Source organism: Ostrinia furnacalis, unplaced genomic scaffold, assembly GCF_004193835.3.
Source record: "Ostrinia furnacalis isolate ACB-3 unplaced genomic scaffold, ASM419383v2 OfSCF0682, whole genome shotgun sequence".
In the NCBI taxonomy this organism is placed as follows: Eukaryota; Metazoa; Arthropoda; class Insecta; order Lepidoptera; family Crambidae; genus Ostrinia; species Ostrinia furnacalis.
Genome location: NW_021130921.1, coordinates 129,471 through 149,625, shown reverse-complemented (window position 1 = coordinate 149,625; position 20,155 = coordinate 129,471). Strand labels below are relative to the sequence as shown.

The 20,155-nt window shown below is 36.4% G+C and overlaps 1 protein-coding gene across 1 annotated transcript; it reads right to left on the bottom strand.

Moving 5' to 3' along the window:
• Positions 1-5,938: 5,938 nt before the first annotated feature.
• Positions 5,939-9,329, bottom strand: LOC114366773 (trypsin, alkaline C-like). The gene is made up of 4 exons (XM_028323751.1): positions 9,222-9,329; positions 8,314-8,491; positions 7,742-7,997; positions 5,939-6,287 (listed from the first exon to the last, which is right to left on the bottom strand). The coding sequence occupies exons 1-4, from the start codon at positions 9,262-9,264 to the stop codon at positions 5,976-5,978; spliced, it is 789 nt and encodes a 262-aa protein (XP_028179552.1). The 5' UTR covers positions 9,265-9,329; the 3' UTR covers positions 5,939-5,975.
• Between the last annotated feature and the right edge of the window lie 10,826 nt (positions 9,330-20,155).

The window sequence follows — 20,155 nt, the reverse complement described above, 5'->3', positions numbered from 1 at the left end:
CAAAAGAGTAAAAAGAACGCTGAAATGGACAAAAAAATCTTGAGCCGTGACCGTATTAAGACTTGATTTAAGTTATTAATTTTAAGGTAGAATGAGGTATTCAAACTTGATTAATTAATTTAAAATTTTAATAGAGTTTATTAAGTCTTTTATATTTCGATTCATAATGAAACACGAATAGGTATAATATGTGAAATATACAGGGTGTTTAAATGGGTATATGAGCCGACACTAGCCCATGTCAACGTGGGCATATAAATGGTATGGTGAAGTCAGAAAATTGATATCTTCATTTTAATTATTTAAATTTTCATACAAATCGGATTTTATAAAATTTATTTTGTATGACAATTAAAAAAAAATTAATGATGATATCAAATTTCTGACTTCACCATACCATTTATATGCCCATGTTAACATGGGCTAGTGTCGGCTCATATACCCATTTACCTAACACCCTGTATATTAAGTACAAAATAAAGACAGTCACATAGTGAAAAATAAATCTGCCCCCTTACAGCTCCATCATCGGACCCTGGATACAAAACCAAGGCAATGGGTGGGAATCAAAACGCCAAGCACTCCGTCTAGCGTCGTCTTGGGCCTGCTTTACTTTATTGTTCTCTGGCTTGACCTTTGTAGTGTGTGGCTATAAATCACTTTCTTCACTCAAAATCAGGAATCATAATGGTGAAATCCAACTCCAAAGCCAAAGATGAGATCACGTTTTTATTGCGTGGCAGCACGCGGTCTTCAATGCATGCATGACGTGGCCTTCATTCACAGATAACTTTAAATTAATCGGAGACTTCATTCTTCATTCAATGTCAATTGTGATGTCAATCGTCAACTATTTTCTTTTGTTCTTTTTTTTTAATTGCTTAATGTCACAGATATTGATAGATGCAGCATGTGGAAAGAAAAAGTGAAGGAAAGGAAAATTTGTATAATTTTTCTATGGGGACGAGCGTGCCGCTTTTTAAACGTCATTAGTGTCATTTTAGCGAATTTTAGTGATTGCCGCAACGTAAAAATAATCGTATCATCGTACTGCAATGTACTGCAATCGCAAAGCAATCGAGCGATGTCGTGTGACTCGATTTGATAATTAATTAATTCCGATAAAACTGATAATTTGGTAAATTTATAGCTAGTCTGAATGTGGATCAAAATAATTTTGTAGCGGTAAACGTCATTCTATATTATTAATTTTCTTATTAATGTTGTGCGGTGAGTTAGTGGCGCCCTCTTTGTCAATGTTGTCAATGTTTGTCAATGTTTTGTTTTGTTTTGTATAATGTTATTTTTTTTTAAATTTATAATGTTGGTTGGAGAGGCACCCGCTGAAAACCAGCGTCGGGGCACGCGTGCATGCACGCGTGGCTCGATTAATGCTGAGCGGGCGCCTTTTTGGCACAAAATATGCGTGTATAGTTTTAAGTCCCTTTGTTCTGTTTTTTTATTTTTCCCTTTTTGTGTCAAATAAAGTTTTTCTTATTCTTATTCTTATTCTTATTCTTATTCCACTTTGTTACTGAGAGAGTGACGTTTTATTTTATTTAGATGTAAATTGAGTCGATAAGGATTTGCAGAAAGCACTTTGGCGGAAAATAGAAAGTACGAAAAAGGTGTGTTAAAGAAATAGATTTAGCTTTTGATGTCCTCTGTGAGATGCCAACAAAGCTCTTTGCCGTAGTTAGGCGGAGAGCTTTATGAGCATTTGGAAGTATGTGCAGGTAGTTAGCGAATCTATTAGTGTACTTATTTTGAAGGCAGGTAATCCCAGTGAAGTCCCAAAGCCGGATGTAGAGATTATCGGTAGGGTAGATGTCAGCCCAAGTCAAAATAAAAACGTTTAAAAATAGACTTAAGTCGTTTTTCGTCTTAGGGTTTGTTAGACACCTAATGTAGCTATAAAATAGCGTTTTAAAGAAAGACAAGACTGTTCTTCTAAACAGTCCCAGGTAAGAAGTACCTACCTACCTAAATTTTTTTGTATGCATAGCAAGGCAGGTATTTGACCAGAATCGCACCTGATGTTAAGTGGGATGCAGTCTAGGATGGTACATATCTGCCCAGTAAGTGCCTAATATATTCACTCTCGACTTGTTATAGAAAAAAAAACAATAATTTTATATCCGATTGGAAAAAAATGTCGATCGATTTTTTTTCCTAAAAAAATATTAGGGAAATACTAGCCTATCGTTTGTTCGTTTCAGCCAAATTACGTCCACTGCTAGACAAAGGCCTCCCCAAGGATTTCCACAAGGACCGGTCCTGCGCCACCCGTATCCAGGCACCTTCCGCGACCTTTACTAGATCGTCGGTCCACCTAGTGGCCTGCTCACACTACGTCTTCAGGCCCGCGGTCGCCACTCGAGAACTTTTCTACCCCTTCGGCCATCAGCTCTGCGTATTTCAATAACTCGATGGCTCTTACGTATACTGGCGTAAGTGAAAAAAATTGATTTTACAGGAGAGCCATTTAAGTAGCCAGAACCATACGTAGGAGCCATCGAACTGTCGGACTGATAGAGAAAGAACGGTATTTAAAGTGACTTTACTGTAATCTTCTGTATTGTGGTCTGTGGCACGGAATTGGCAATTAAACTGAATCTGGAGTTCAAACAACATTTTACTCAAGGGAACCCTTTTAAATAAATAAATGACATTACGACGATTTCATCATTGCATGGGGTTTTATTGAGTTGACCAGAAACCGGGTAATTTCGAGTTGTGCCCCGCTCTGAGGGTTCCGTACATAATAATTTACAAGAGAAATGAAAATTAAATTTATCGTTAGTTTATTACTTATTTTAGTGTAAGATTTATTTTGTGGTAGCAATACGAGCTTATTCCTATTTATCATGGGTTTGTCGTTTTCGAAACAATTCGCGAAATCTCACCAACCTTGGTAAGATTTTTGTTTACCTACAGTTTACTAATGTTAACATGGCCGTCTTTATAAAAAGCCTAAAAAAAACTCTTCTATGGATCGTCTGACTACAATTTTGTACTAAATTCCATATAGTTTCAAATACCTATACAAAATCCTTTTCTCGTCTTAATATGTATAGCTGTAACGAGTTTTTAACCCTTAAACAATTTTTCGACAAGATTTTATTACACGGCCAACAGACCAAAGCTTTGTGAATTAACATTTGGGATTTGATAAAATGAAAGGTTTCATAAAATTTTCATTTTTTTTTTACTCTGTAATTCAGTTTACAAAGCCCACATTCTTAATTAACATCGTTTAGATAATACCACAGAATTAATACTAAGTAGTAGGTACTATTTTACAGGTCTAGATCTTAAATCAGTCAGTGCCTGAGGTATGGGAGTGGCACGGGAGGGGCGACATTAACACCCATATTCACAAACGATGCTTGCTTAAGTGAAGCAGCAAATCGAACGCACAGCGTTGAATAGAGTTCTGTGATTGGTTCATGTGTCACCCTGTGCGTCCACGCGCACTGTGAGACCTCATAGTAATGTTTGTGAATACGGGCGTGACATACGTTATGGAGCGTCAGAACATCGATTTTTCGTCGGTCGATAGTTTAGTCGGGCAGTTGATCAGTATGGTCATGTATGGAAGCGCGCACATTACACCGATTTGATTTGGCCGATTCTTCATACAGGGTGGCCCAGAAGAAAGTTCACTTTTGAAAATTCAAGATAACGAAAACTGTACATTTTTATAAAACTTTAACTATTGCAATTTAAAGGAAATTTAATGCAATTTATTTTTAAATTTACCTTTATTTACATCGCCCGAGAGATTTCCTTGACGCTTAGGTACAATATTCGATCAACACACATCAAAATTTTGAAATGCGTTCTGTAGAATTACCTCGAAACCTATTTTCAATTTTTTGCAGAATGCTCAGCTTTAGTTGCTGCATGGTTGTTGGATTATTAAAGTATACTCTATTTTTAAGGTAACACCATAAAAAAGAATTTTTCGGAGTGACATCAGGGCTTCCTGGTGGCCAGGAGATATCACCCCTGCCTGAAAAAATATTTTTGTGGGAACATGTCTCTTACCATGTAAATGCTCTCTTTTTAAGTGTTACACATAGCCCCATCTTGATAAAACCAAGTGCTCCTGTCATAGCCTTGCGAATCTTGCAGCTTTGAAATCAAAAAGCTTTTCAGCCTACCAGTATAGCGCTCTTAAAAATTAATCATTCTTTCAATGCAACAAACCAATTAAGCAGGGGTGAAATCATTCTGCCTCTAAGAAGTTCTAATCTCATTCCAGCAGACTTCTTTTTGTGGAGTTCCCTTATGAGCAGTGTATACTCTAATAATCCAAAAACTCTGCAGCATTTGTCCATACTGAATCCATTTCGAGGTAACTCTAACGAAAGTTTTCCAAAATTTTGATGTATGTTGACCGAATGTTGTAAACATCAAGAGAATCACATGTACGATAAAATTTATAAAAGAAAGTAAATTTAAAAATAAATTGCACTAAATTTCCTTTAAATTGCAAAAGTTAAAGTTCTACAAAAATGTACAGTTTTCGTTTCCTTGAATTTTCAAAAGTGAATTTTCTTCTGGGCCACCCTGTACAATTTAAAATCGGGCACAACTATCGGCCAACGATAAATCGGTGGTCTGCGTTTATTCTAAATCAGAAGGAGATCTGAAGTCTCACTGACGTTTGACGTTACAAAAACGCTTTCCCGTGCCTCTCCCAAAACTCAGAAACTGACTGAGCTAAGCGAGATATTTTTCTAGATAATTACAGGTTTAATTATCCACAAAGAGATCGTCTTTAATTATGGCACATAGACATACGAATAATTGATTCAATTTAGGTAATTACTTAGATACGCTGTATTAATTAAGTTCTGCCTTACCAATTCGTCGCTTGCCTCTCTAACTGACGTATCGGACATTTTTTTCGAAACTGAGTTATCTACACCATCTTAATCAATTTCGCAAGACGAATCGATCTGTCTAATCGCCTGAAAATTTTGCAAAATGCCAGTTACGTCAGTTAGAGAGGTAAGCGATGATATGGCAGTTTGTATCGAGCCTCTTAAGTATTAAGTAATAGAGACGAATTTGCAACAATAATGTATGATCTGATGTGCTGTCATTTGTACATAAAATAGCGAGCTAGGCAATATCATTTGCATATTGTGGACTATTAATATTCTACTAATACCTTGTAAAAGTTCAGTTTCCAAAATCCCATTTAAATGGAGCCCTTATGTTATAGATTAAATTTTGAAATTATTGGAATGTGTTACTTTCTTTATATTATACAGGGAGTTGATTTCAATTCTCGCCATATTTAGGGAGGGGAGTTGTTTAAGTAGCTTATTTTGATCACGAATCAGTAAAAAAACCGGCCAAGTGCGAGTCGGAACTTTTATTTTGTTTTGTTTGGCTGTGACATATCGACTGACGGACAGACAGACATGAAGAATCTATGAGGGTTCCGTTTTTTGCCATTTGGCCACGGAACCCTAACTAGACCGCTCATGTTTCATAATATCTAAATCCGATATTCGATCCGTATCTATTGTTCAGTAACACCTACTTAAAAGTCAATATTGATAAATATTACATCGTAAACATAATTATTATTATTTCATTTTGACATGAATCAGATAAAATTTGAGGAAACTTCGTGATAAGTAGTAATCGTTATGACTTTGGACATATTTTATTTGTAAAACCAAACCTGTATAATAACACAGTTTAGATGTCGCCGTGCTCATAACTGCAGGAGTCTGGATTTAAATTTTCATAGAAAAAAATAGCTAGGTACCTATTACTTCGTTCGTTTTAGCCAATTGACACGAAACAAGTTGACTGTACGAAGCGCATAGAAATGTTAAGACAGACGCACAATACTTACAGTGATTCTGGGATAATTATGAAGAATTAAAGAACTTTATTATACATACACAAAAAATCGGAATCATATTACTTTATTCACCAAAGAAATCAGTTTACAAAACTGCAGTTTCTACGATCCAGTTTGTGTATGACGCTACAGCAACGCTGACTCCAGGGAAGGTCTCGTTAGCGCAGAGATGTCCCCAGGATACCACTCCGATGAGAATATTCTGGAAGTAGAGAGGGCCACCGGAGTCTCCCTGGCAGGCGTCGCGGCCTCCCACGTCGAGGATTCCAGCGCAAATCATGTTTTCGGTCACGACGTACCAAGGCTCGTCTAGCGTTTCGTAACGTTCACGGCAAAGGTCATTGTTGATTGTGTAGACTTGAACGTCCAAGAGCACTTCAGATTCCGGCTGATAATACTGTTAATGAACAAAGATTTTATTATTTTTCTTCATCCTTAACTAGTTTTCCGCCCGCGGCTTCGCCCGCGCGGTTTTTTATATAACCTATGACACTCGGCAATTGTGTGGCTTTCTATTGGTGAAATTTTTTTAAAATCGATTCTGTAGATCCCGAGATTACCCCTTACAATAGGGATGATGACTGGGTAATGAAGTCCAAATTCTATTTAGTCTAGTATTACACAGATAATTCTGGACACATATTTTTTATTTTTTTCATGATCGAATAATTACAGTATTATATTGAGTTGAAATGTCGCGTGACGTCACTTTTGAGTAAAAAATCTACTCAAGCGTTACGTAACGCACCATTTCAACTCGATGTAACACATTTAATTATGAGAGAAAATAAAAAATATGAGTAATATTTTCTAATTATCTGTCTGACGGACAAACCATCATCATCATCTCACAGGCCAAGAGCTTCCTCGTTGTGGATAAAAAAAAATAGTTGAAATTTTGTCATCTAGCCTATTAATTTAACCAATATACAAACACACAAACTTTACCTCTTTATAATATTAGTATAGACTAGCGGCCGCCCGCGACTTCGTACGCGTGGATCCCGTTTTACCCCCTTCATCTATCTTACGCGGTTTAGATTTTTTCATACAAATGTTTTTTCCCGCTAACTCCCGTTCCCGTGAGAATTTTGCAATATCCTGTTGTAACTAAGCTTCAAATTTATTAAGGTACCTGCATGCCAAATTTCAAGCGTCTATCTTAATTGGCTTAGATTTTTTCAAACAAATGTTTTTTCTCGCTAATTCCCGTTCCCTTAGGAATTTTGCAATATCCTATTATAACTAAGCTTTAAGTTTACTAAGGTACCTGCTTGCCAAATTTCAAGCGTCTAACTTAAGCGGTTTAGATTTTTCATACAAAAGGATTTTCCCGCTAATGCCCGTTCCCGTGGGAATTCCTAAGTATCCTATAACCTGCCCAGGAGTATGAAGAATAATTGTACCAAGTTTCGTTAAAATCCGTCGAGTAGTTTTTGTTTCTATAAGGAACATACAGACAGACAGACAGACAGACAGACAGACAAAAATTTTACTGATTGCATTTTTGGCATCAGTATCGATCACTAATCACCCCCTGATAGTTATTTTGAAAATATATTTCATGTACAGAATTGACCTCTCTACAGATTTATTATAAGTAAAGATAAGCAATCGATTTTCTAAGTAAATAGGACAGTCGAACGGAAAACGTTATGTTCCTTTAAAAAAAGATGTTAATGAAATAGTATGGGCTTGCTCTTAATAAAAATCTCACCCGAAGTGTAATGGAATCTATGGTGGAACAAAATTACCCAGATTATGCCTGTTCACTGTACCTTGGAGAATTTTTTTTATCCACAAAGAGGAATTTAGTTTCCCAAATTAAAAATTACAAAATTCTATGCTTACTCCAATCGCTCCCCATCCTGCGTGATAAACTGGAACATTGTCGGGGATGACAGCTCCTTGGTAGATGAGGGTGGTTTGCTGGATGGATGGCGTCAGAGAGAGGAAATTCTTCAGCCTGACGACAGTGATGTCACCGTCGTAAGCATTCAAGCCGTAGCTTGGGTGGTTGAATTCTTTATCCACGTAGGCAATAACTCCACCAGTTTCTATATAGGTAGAGCCAGCTCTCATACGACGCCATTCCGGTGCGTAGAACCTGGAGTAGAAACAAAAAAAAAATACATTAGTCTCCAGATTTTCAGCTATACAGGGTAGAAACGAAAAGTGATCTCACTCGATTATTTCTAAACTATACAAGATATCGGAAAACTGGTTACTGATCCTGAAAGTGCTTCACGAGCTCTTTCAAACGGTAACAGTAATATGTTACAGAATTAACTGGATATATCCGAAAATTCAATGTTTTAATTGCACTCATTTAATATTTAATACTGATTTATTGTAAATCCAAACAATCTTTTAGTTAGACACCTACTCGTAAATAAACCGATAGTGGTAAACCCAAGACTTACGATCCATCAAAACAATGAGCTGCAGACAATATAAATGCTTGATTTAAGATGTTGCCGCCGCACATAAAGACCCAAGCTCCGTTATAGAGCGACTGGCCTTCCACCTGCAGCATCCACGGGTACTGCTCGATGGTAGTCGGAGATCCTCCAACAATTCTATCGGATGCATAGCAAGCTCCTGCAAAAAATGTAGGTGTAGGTACATCAGTAATGTTGACTGAACTGATATTAAGCAGTGCCTTAATAATATTACTAAACTGACTGTCTTTAACCGGCAGACAGTGGTGGTGACTAACTATATTGTGGTCCTTCCTATCCCAAATACTTGTCTCGAAGCGCTGGTAGAGTAAAAAATATTATTTAGTCCATAATGTTTAGAAGTTGGTAAAAAGGATATTTTCATTTCAGCCAAATGGCGTGCACTGCTGGACAAAGGTACGCTGCTACCCGCAATCTTCACTAGATCGTCAGTCCACCTAGTGGGTGGCCTGACCTAGTCCATATCTTCCGGTCCATGGTCGCGAGAACTTTTCTGCCCCAACGGCTATCAGTTATATGCGCTCTGTGCCTCGCCCACTGCCACTTAAGTTTGGTATGTGCAATTAATGGGACTATTCCCACCTCTTATTCCCACCGCTGTAACTCCTGTGTAGCCAGGATCTACAGCCTTACCGCCAATAAAAATCCAGCCAGTGAATGTCAAGTTTGTTCCGAAGGAAATTAATCAGAACAACGTAGGAGGAGTTCGAAGTTAAGATTCGATTTCCTACCATTGCAAAACAGATGACAGGGACAAAAGAAAGAGAAAACATCAACATCAAACATCTCGCTTATAAATTCGGATGCCGTTTCCAAAATATCTTAAAATAAGGTAAGTAGAATTAAACAAACATAATTTAGTTACCTACCTGCTAAGAGCAGTAAAGAACAGACAGCTGTTAGAAGTGTCATTGTAGCCGTTGCCAGTCGCGATTGTAGAATACGCCTAACCAAATCCCTTATTTATATCTTTGGTGATCTATGTTTTAAATAGACACTCAACTGGTGGGATTAAAATAAACAGGTAATCCTCGTTAATTCATAATTTCAAGAAACGATTAATGGAAACGTGAACTGCGAATTTTATTTTCCGATGCAAGTTCCGTACAAAAATATTGATGTTAACTTACTTATTCAACATATTAAGTAATATGACTGACTGGATTCTGTAGCCTAATTCACGTCACAAAACTTCAACAACATGCAAGCGATTTGATCGCTGGAGTCACTTTTCGTATTCACCATGTTAATCGCCCGATTTGGTTTGCATTTCGTTTTTATGCGTATTCAATCGTTGCCTTTCACCTATTACATTGTTTCATCTTCTGAAGTTGTTTAATGTTTAATAGACTTCTTCTTCTTTGCCTGGCCCATTCCCATTTTATTTGGGGTCGGCCCTCCGCGTCATGCGTCTCCAGGCGGCTCGGTCCTGGGTTGTCTTACTGTTAACTTGGGCTTCTTAATAATTATGTTTAATGTTTAATAGACTATAGACCGTTATTTAAAAAAATATGCATTATTTATAGAAATGAAGGAACTCCAAATTATTTTTTAAATTTAATCTAAATATTCTTGAAACAGTATCTATTGACCAATAAAACCTGATTACAATACTGATAATAATTATTATATCATAAATCTATCTATCATACGATAATCTCAGTGTTGACATTATTGTTTCAAAATAACACCTATTACAATATCCATAAGATGCCATAGAGCAGCTTAGTTTGATGTGTCATTATTATTAGTACACCAAAAATAATTATGTCAAAAACATTGATAGCAGGTAATTTCCGCTTGATCATGAATGTAATCGTTGAAAATATTTTCTAAATCCGACTACCAATACATATGTATGTATATCCGGTCGAGTAAAAAAATCTCATTGATAAAAATAACTAAATCGGCCATGTGTCCCCGGGATAAAAACAGACAGACAGACATGACGAAGTTATAAGGGTTCCGTTTTTTGCCATTTGACTTCGAAAAAACCCTAAAAATTGACTTCGAAAAAATTTAAAACGAACTTTAACATAGTCAAAGAAAAATACCTATTTACACTACCTACTTTACGTGGCTTACTTCAATAGGCTAACCGACATAATAAGCAAGCGATCCGCGTAGCTCTATGGTGCCGCAGTGTAAACGTAATGCAGTATTGCGAGTATTTGCGAGCCACAGTACAGTTGATGTCGCACGAAAAATATTCACTAAAAATTCCACATTCGTTTGTAATTTTTTTTTTGGTGGATAAATGACTTACTTGACTTATGGTCCTATGTCCCCTAGATGGGGCAGAGGGCGTCCACAACAGTCCTCCATCGCGTTCGGTCTTGAGCTATGTGTTTGATCTCGCTCCAAGTCTTGCCGATCTTCTTCGCCTCGTCTGCCACAGTGCGCCGCCAAGTTTGCTTGGGGCGACCACGTTTGCGTTTTCCTTGGGGGTTCCAATCCAGAGCCTGCTTGGGGATGTGATCGGGATCCCTTCGGAGAGTGTGGCCAATCCAGTTCCACTTGCGGCGCTTGATCTGCTGGTCGATCGGAATTTCGTGGCAGCGTTCCAATAGCTCGACGTTGGAGATTTTCTCAGGCCAGTATATGCCGAGAATTCGGCGAAGGCAGCGGTTGACGAAGACCTGCAGCAGATGACCTTGGTAACCTTCCACGTTTCACACCCATAGAGCAGCACGGATTTAACGTTGGACCCGAAAATTTTGATCTTGACCCTTCTGGTCAGTTTCCGTGACTGCCATACGGGGCGAAGTTGTGCAAAGGTGGCTCTAGCCTTGGCAATGGCCTTGGTGGATAAATGCGTTTATAATATAAGTCTTATTAGATCACCTAAATAAATATGGCGAGGATTGAAATCAACACCCTGTATATTATTTGTGATTGTTACTTGTTGTGTATCATCATCATCATCATCATTTCAGCCATAGGACGTCCATTGCTGAACATAGGCCTCCCCCAATGACTTCAACATAGCACGGTTGGTAGCGGCCTGCATCCAGCGCCTCCTTGCTACCTTTTGTGTATGCCTAATCTACTATAGGTACTTATAATAAATCTGTAGAGAGGTCAATTCTGTACATGAAATATATTTTCAAAATAACTATCAGGGGGTGATTAGTGATCGATACTGATGCCAAAAATGCAATCAGTAAAATTTTTGTCTGTCTGTCTGTCTGTCTGTCTGTCTGTATGTTCCTTATAGAAATAAAAACTACTCGACGGATTTTAACGAAACTTGGTACAATTATTCTTCATACTCCTGGGCAGGTTATAGTATACTTAGGAATTCCCACGGGAACGGGAATTAGCGGGAAAATCCTTTTGTATGTAAAATCTAAACCGCTTAAGTTAGACGCTTGAAAGGACAATGCCCATTACCTGTACCAAATTGCATCACAGGCTAATTATCATCAAAAATAATATTTTAATTATATGTGTACTTCATTAATTTTTAACCGTTTTTCTTATCCGGATTTAGAAAATTAGAATTAATTATACGAAACATGATTAACAATTACTTCCGTACAAAAAATCATTTCCGAAAACTTTTTTGTTCCGATTTCAGCTGTCACCTATTTTCGTGAGTAAGCAATAAGAATAAAAATCTTGTTTGGATATAGGTCGAAAACGGCACGTGCGGGGGAGCAGACGAAGGAGGACGGATCTCATCTTATTGCGCAAGTGTACTAAGTATATCTATAACATGCAAAGCATTTTACTTACAGCAATGCGACCCAAAACGCATAAATATCTGTAATAAATAGATTAATAGCAATGACACGACGATTAAACATTGCTAAAAAAAAATATTCAGGCGTTTTTTAACTTTTTCAAATATTTTGAAAATCCGGCTAAACATTGAAAAAAACATGTTGGTAGCGAAAAGGTAAATAAAAACTAGACTTTTGAGAGTAAATTCAGGTTGATGCAACATGGTACAGACTCCCATAGTAAAATGGGCATTGTCCTTTGGCATGCAGGTACCTTAGTAAACTTAAAGCTTAGTTACAATAGGATATTGCAAAATTCCCACGGGAACGGGAGTTAGCGGAAAAAAACATTTGTATGAAAAATCTAAACCGCGTAAGATAGATGAAGGGGCTAAAACGGGATCCACGCGTACGAAGTTGCGGGCGGCCGCTAGTAGGCTATAATAATATTATATGATGATCTGTGACAACCTAAATTTCACGCGGGTGAAACCGCGGGCAAAAGCTAGTATTAAATAAATAAATAAATCTCCCCCACTCCATCAGGTCATTTAGTCTCCACTGCAGGACGACGATCGAGGACGAACATTACATTTAATTCACCAGAGGCAAATGGAGGATTTGGCCTACACCCACGCCGGCCAGACGGGTTGGAGGAGAGCGGAATATACAGTGTGTCCGGGCATGTAGTGATCAAACTTTATGGGCGTAATCTATGGACAATTTTATCGGTGAATACAATACTTTAAATTTGGGGCTTGACCCATTTCTCGCATATTTACAAGGATTTAAGTTTTTAATTTTAAGTTTTCACCTCTTCCTTCAAAAACAAGTGATAGCGTGGGTAGCTTAACAATTTATATTAAGCTACCCACGCTATCCATAGTAATCGGAATAGGTTGTGTGATTCTTTCAGGCAGTGCATTTTCGCATGTCGCGTGCGCTATGGAAACCGCTGGGAAGGGGTATCTTTGTTCAACAATTACGTCGAAACTAATAGACGTAGACTAATAAATTTACATTCGTTTTGTAGAATGGCTCAAATACTAATAATGCAAATAAAATATACCTTAACGACCTGGTTTTTCTTGTGTTGGAAAATAACTGAAAATAAAGTGAAAAAAGTCATGTTTTTTTCTAATTAAATCCATTCTTACTCCATTAAAATGTATAAAACTTGTGTCTGTTTTCTACTTCTACTAGTAGACAATTTTATTGGCTATCGCATGATATAAAATATTTGCTTATTAATGTTAAGTTACCCACGTTTTCACTTGTTTTTGAAGGAAGAGGTGAAAACTAAAAATTAAAAACTTAAATCCTTGTAATTTTGCGAGAAATGGGTCAAGTCCCAAATTTGAAGTATTTTCATCGACAAAATTGTCCATAAATTACGACCTTAAAGTTTGATCACTACATGCCCGGACACATTGTATTTCCCACTAAATGTTTAATTAAGGGTTAAGAAAGAAATTTGAATTAATCTGATTACCAAAATCATTTAAATGCTTACGAAAAAAATAGTCAACTTTTTTCATGACATGTATTCTTTCAACTTGAACATTATCATTACTTTTGCAGCAACTTGTCGGCTGGGTAACTCTAGAGGGAATATGAACACTAGGCTAAATCTTTATAACTCTGAGCCTCATAATATATTACGTGGGTGATATGTGTATGCCTGTTTTCCCAGAGAACTTGTTACTTTCTTTGGATTTATTACCGTAGCGACTTACTGTTGGGAAATATAACGATGAGCTTTAGAAATACAAATCCTTACAAGTAGCTTTATTCATACTAAAAGGAGGTACTTCGTATGATTGAAATTTCCAAAAAGTTCAATGTTCAGCAGTTACTTAGAACTTGTGTTTTGTTGAATATTTTATAAATTTCCACTTAATATATTAATATTTAAAATGAATGACGGCTTGCCATAAGAAATACAAGTAATAATATTGACGCAACTTAGCTGTAAGTAAGTAATGTTTGAAAGTTAGCGATATTCTAGCAAAACGATTTCAAATTTCCTAGCTGTAGTAGCTTAGTGCTTTGAAGTTACGTATACCTTAGCAAAAAGTTAAAAAAATTATTAAGAGCTTTTCTGTATCGAGCAGATGAAGACTGATTTTAAAAGTAGACGCAAAAATTGCTGGAATAGATAAGACCAAATAAATTACTTTTTAAAATCGTAATTTCCAAAATACATGTAAAAGATTACGAGTGCTTTACTGTAGGTATGTATGATTATTGATTATGTAAAATTGAGAGCTTTTCTCCTTCGAGCAGATGAAGACTGATTTTAAAAGTAGACGCAAAAATTGTTAGAATAGATAAGACCAAATAAATTACTTTTTAAAATCGTAATTTAGAAAATACGTGTAAATCATTACGAGTGCGTTACTGTAGGTATGTATGATTATTGATTATGTAAAATTGAGAGCTTTTCTCCTTCGAGCAGATGAAGACTGATTTTATACGTAACTATAGCGACCCGCCCTGGCTTCGCATGGGTCACTCTATCTATTAAAAAAACTGCATCAAAATCCGTTTCGTAGATTTAAAGATTTAAACATAGGTACATAGGGACTGTTTTATTAGGTATACTATGTAGTCTATAAGAAAGGAGATAGAACCAAATAAATTACCTTTTATAACCGTAAAATTCCAAAATACGTGTAAAAGATTACGATTACGTGTAATACGGCACGTAGCGGCAAATTGCGTAGGAACGATCGAGTTTTAATGGCGGTATAAAAGCTCTGGAACAATAACCATGAATACACATAATGAGCATCGACAATAAACTCCAAATACTGAGCATTTTTGGGAAATACTTTTCCATAATGGGAGGCAGATGAAAGAAATGTACAGACGACAGCACGTCATACTTAGATACTTGTATTAAGTGCTATTTTGCGATAAAAAATTATTAAGTAACGGGCTGATGACTGTACCTACCAAGTGCAGGGCTTGTTCCCATGGCAATCCAGTTTTTATTTGCGGGATCCAGTAATGCAGGTTCTGGACTGTCTTGTAAACACTTAGGCTGGGTTGCATCATCTTACTTTAACTTTGACAAACGTCAAAAATCTGTCAAAGTCCATACAAAAAGCATCGGTTATCGTCATAGTTACCGTTAAAGTTAAGTGGTGCAACTCAGCCTTATAGCACAGAATAATAATAAGTACTACGTACAGAAGTTTTACTTCGCGAAGGTATTTAAAAAAATGTATGCTGAATGTCATTAACAATTATGGTGTAATTTAGCTTGTCTCAAGAGTCAAGCAAGTTTGTCAGAAGTTTTGTTGACAAACGTCAGTGATCGGTACTGCGCCGAAGCTATAGGGCTGACTTCGGTAAAATGATGTGACGTGAGGTGCCAATCTGCAGAAAATGGCGGAGGAAATACATTATTTAGCATGAATTATCATGAATAATATTAACTACTTATTTACCTCTCAGTGTCTTCAGGCAACTTAAAAAAGTACATTCTGTGTTTTTATTATTATTTAGGCAGTTAAATACTGCACAGTATTTAGTACACCATTTTCTTTATTTTTTTCAAGAATACGCGTGCGTGAGTCAATGTTCGCTCGTATGTGAGGCCTTGTCGAATAGTACTCTTGTAGGGGGCAATCGTGCGTGTTTTGTTTTCGATGTAAACTCGCGGAGATGAACAGGCCTGCTTATAGTGTGTTTGAAATTCGAATTATAAATTCGAACGGATCGGTTTTTTGCGGGGCACTGCAAAAGGGATGCTTATGTGAACAAGACCTTACAATGACGCTATTTACGCCCGTATTCACAAACGATGCTTGCTTAAGTGAAGCAGCAAATTGAAAGCACAGCGTTGAATAGAGAGCTCTGTGATTGGTTCGTGTGTCACCCTGTGCGTCCACGAGCACTGTGAGACCTCATAGTAATGTTGGTGAATACGGACGTCAACCGAAACCCTAATAAAGTGAGGTGCCTCCGATAAAAAAGCTGTTAACACCAGCTCTTCTTTATAATCACACTCAACCTTTTTTAAGGAAAATATACGCTTCCCCTGTCTTATTACAAAGGCTTACCCTTGTTACAGAAAAACGAACTGCCTTTCAAATTGTGGACCAGATGACGGCGTATCGAGCTAAACGATGTACCTTATGTAGTTTCAATAGGGTTTAATTTGCAACAGAAATATACGAAATCATTTTCCAATAGGAAATAAACAGTTTTTTCTCCATAAACCTTCAAATATGAAACATTATGCAAATCGTAACAGAATTCAGTAATTATTTGTGAAAAAATATTTCTTCATGTAGGTAACACGCAAAATAATTAAGAAGCTAAGGCTTTCAGGAACTTTATTAGTGAAAATAGAAAAGTTGTATATTTATTAGTGAAATTTCATGATAAGTCCTATAGTTTCAGAATTCATAGATTGCTGACCTAAAAAGATTTAAATATTTTTTTTTCATAATAATTTATGAATTTATTTTCTCTATGCTTCAATTATTAGAAGCTTATTCTTCGAGCTTCAGTGTTTACATAAATATTTCAGCATTTCAGTTGCAAATACTCTACTCTCAAGTTTCAGTAGGTATTTTCATATACAATTTGACCTTTTCCAAGTAAAAAGCATTGTAGTTCCAAATAGGTATACACACCCAAAGGTCACACAACACACAACTCTCAATTCAAATTGAGCCGTTCCAATTTTGGAACGCAACTCGATTGAGTATTTGAGTCAAGAGCCCATTTCACGCATTGTCACCGATATTCAGACTTGAATATGTAATACTAGCATTTACCATTTACATACTAAGTCACTCCAAGGAGAATACCATACTAGTAAGCTAGACATTATTTTGTAATTAATTGTAATATAATTCACATATTAGTTATTTAATTTTTAGCGTTAAGAGTCGCATCTCAAACTAATTTGAAAATTATAAATAACTTGAAAAAATCGAACTGTAAAGAGAAAAGAAGCAGTCGCCCGGCAAGCGGAAGGTCGTGGGTTCAATTCCCGCCTTAGGCAGTTCGATTTTTTCAAGTTATTTATAATTTTCAAATACACATATTATTTTGATCTTAGGCAGAAGTTGGCAATAGCGTATTAATATTTCAGACAAGTGAGTATGTAATACTAGCATTTAATTATTTACATAGTCACTTCAATGAGAATATATCTAAGCAAGTCAATCATTTTGCAGTTAATTGTAATTTAATTCGCTATTACTTAGTTTGATCACTTTTTTATGCTAGACAAGGCAGGTAGGTATTTAACCGCCACCTGGTGTTAAGTGAGATGCAGTCTAGGATGGTACATATCTGCCCTCGTAGGCATTGTGTAATTAGGTATTATTCTCAGATCATACTATGATCTGAGGTATTATTATAGTGAGTGCATCTGTTACTGCGATGACTTTTTGATCGAACATTTTTCTCTTAGCCTAGGCGCAGACCGTCGATTTTTCGTCGGCCGATAGTTTAGTCGGGCAGTTGATCAGTATGGTCATGTATGAAAGTGCGCACATTACACCGATTTGATTTGGCCGATTGTTCATACAATTTAAAATCGGGCACAACTATCGGCCAACTAAAAATCGGTGGACTGCGCCAATAAAGATTGGAAGATATTTCAAATAAACCACTCACTGAACCAAAGGACAATGTCGTAGGAAAATCGTCCCAACATATTTCACCCGCCAATCCATCTGGGATTCCATATTTCTAGTCTGTAGACACGTCACGATGTGTTATACATAAAAGTTTTATGTAACCTGAGTGCTGGTCACGTGATAGCAAACTAAGTATGCTATGTATGCAGTACCTAAACGCTTTCCTGGTCCAGTGGTTGGAGTTGGACTCTTTCGAACGAGGGGTTCGGGGTTCGTTTCTTTCGTGAATGTTAGTTTGGTGATAAAAGCGGGAAAAACAAAAAGATCAATAATTATGAACTTGTTTCATTTGCACAGGCAAGCAAAAGTAAAAATTAAGGCCTGTTTAAAACCATGTATAATTTTATGCATAAAGTTGATGCATAAAATGCATCCTTTCGTTAATCATACATACTATGCGAATATAATATGTAACAAAAAATTTATCAATAATAATATGCTCTTCAAACTTCAACACAGTGTTTTCGTCCTAAGAGTTTATTAGTATCTTTTAAACACTGTTGCATCGAGACAATTGACCCAATGGAAAAACTGTGCCATTTCCCGAGGCGGTTACCGAGTTACAGTTATCTACAATCCGATTGTTTGGAGCACAGACTTCTTAGTAAACTACTAGATATGCTGTTCAGAATAAAACTGTACCTACAATCAACAAAATACCCAACAATTAATAATGGGTTATTCCCAAAGGTCCACGACTCTATTGTTGTTATTTCCCACCGGTTCCGTGAAATTTTAAAATTTTTATAAAAATATGCTTTTTTATTTCACTCTTCACGTCATAAATAGTGATAAAGAAAAGACAAATATGCGACTATTGCCGGCGTAGGCCAAATCCTACATTTGACTCTGGTTTTGCGAGGGTCGTACTGATATAATGGAGGCTATATTACCTAAAAAACCTGGCTTCTTTTATTTAGATTTTTGCTTAACACTCATTTTTTCGACTACAAGTAACTACAAACCTTCGAGGGCTTCGCAGCACTTCTCCGCTCGCTCGCATTCGACTGAATACATTTCTCAAACTGAACAATAATTTTATTTAGGTACCACAATTTAAACCAGTCTAGTAGAATACAAATCTTTGTCTTGAACTGTTATGCGGGATTAAACTGACTGGAGTTCTTACTAAGTTAAGACACTTTGTTATTCTTGAGATGAAAAGCGGTTTGGATGGACTTATTGTTTTCTTTTACAGTCAGCGACATATATTTCGTGACACCCAAAGTAGCCAAAAAGTTCGCAACACGTCATTGTTGAAATTGGAATAGGGTTGTGTTGTCAACTTTTTGGCCACTTTGGGTGTTATGAACTATTTTACGCTGACTGTACTGAAAACAAAGCTGCCGAAATAGAAAACACTTTTCTTATAACAATAAAAAAAGGACGGATTTATTAGACTGAAAAATGAGACGTCTTTTAAGAGTGCCGAGGTAGACGAGTATTTGATAGATTCAATTGCCTGTAATAGAAACAATTTGGTAGGTAAACTAAGTGTGTTTCGTCTTTGATCAGCGATCACAAACATTACTTTATCTAGTTACTTATGAAGATAGTTTTCATTGAACATAGAGGTATTACCACAATTACTTACACATAATATTTTGGTGTGAGAGATGTGTATTTAAAATGCCTTTTTATATGCATAACAAGGCAGGTATTTGACCACAATCGCACCTGATGTTAAGTGAGATGCAGTCTAGGATGGTACATATCTGCTGTAAGTGCCTATTCACTCTCGCCTTGAAGAGGCCCGGATTATAGTTTTCGGGAAAGACAGCAGCAGGCAACGAATTCCAGTCCCTAGCAGTTCGCATTATAAAAGAGTCATCGAAACGCTTAGTGCGAGCTGGTGGAATGTCTCATTTTTTATTTATTGCAGCCTCTCAAAAAGTCTTAATGACTTGATGCATTTATAAGTGAAATCGTCTATTTCTTAGTAAAATGTTATTAAAGTAAAAATTTAAAGTTTGCTAGGCTTTGACTTCTTAAGATTCTTATTGAAATTACCTGAAATGTGTTAATAAGACCATTAAAAGAACTCAATTTCAAAAAGCTTTTTACTTGCATTTATATTTTTGTTTTTCGTACCTACTTATGAAATATTTTCATTTCGTTTTATTTTTATTAATATTCTTAGCTATTTTTCGTTTAATAAAGATAATCTGTCGGTATTATTAGTACTTAGGTACTTACAATAGCTTTAAAATTATTCTATGGCTATTTCGCTAAACTGCGTAGCAATGAAAGGAGAAGAAGCACAGTTTCAAAAGGTCACCAAAAGTGACAACAGTCGGCAGGACATCAGACATACATTATTATTGTTACTTTACACTCTACAAGAAGCACCCTGTATATCCAATAAATTCTGTTTTACTTATGAATAATAAATATTTTCCTGCTTATCCTTAC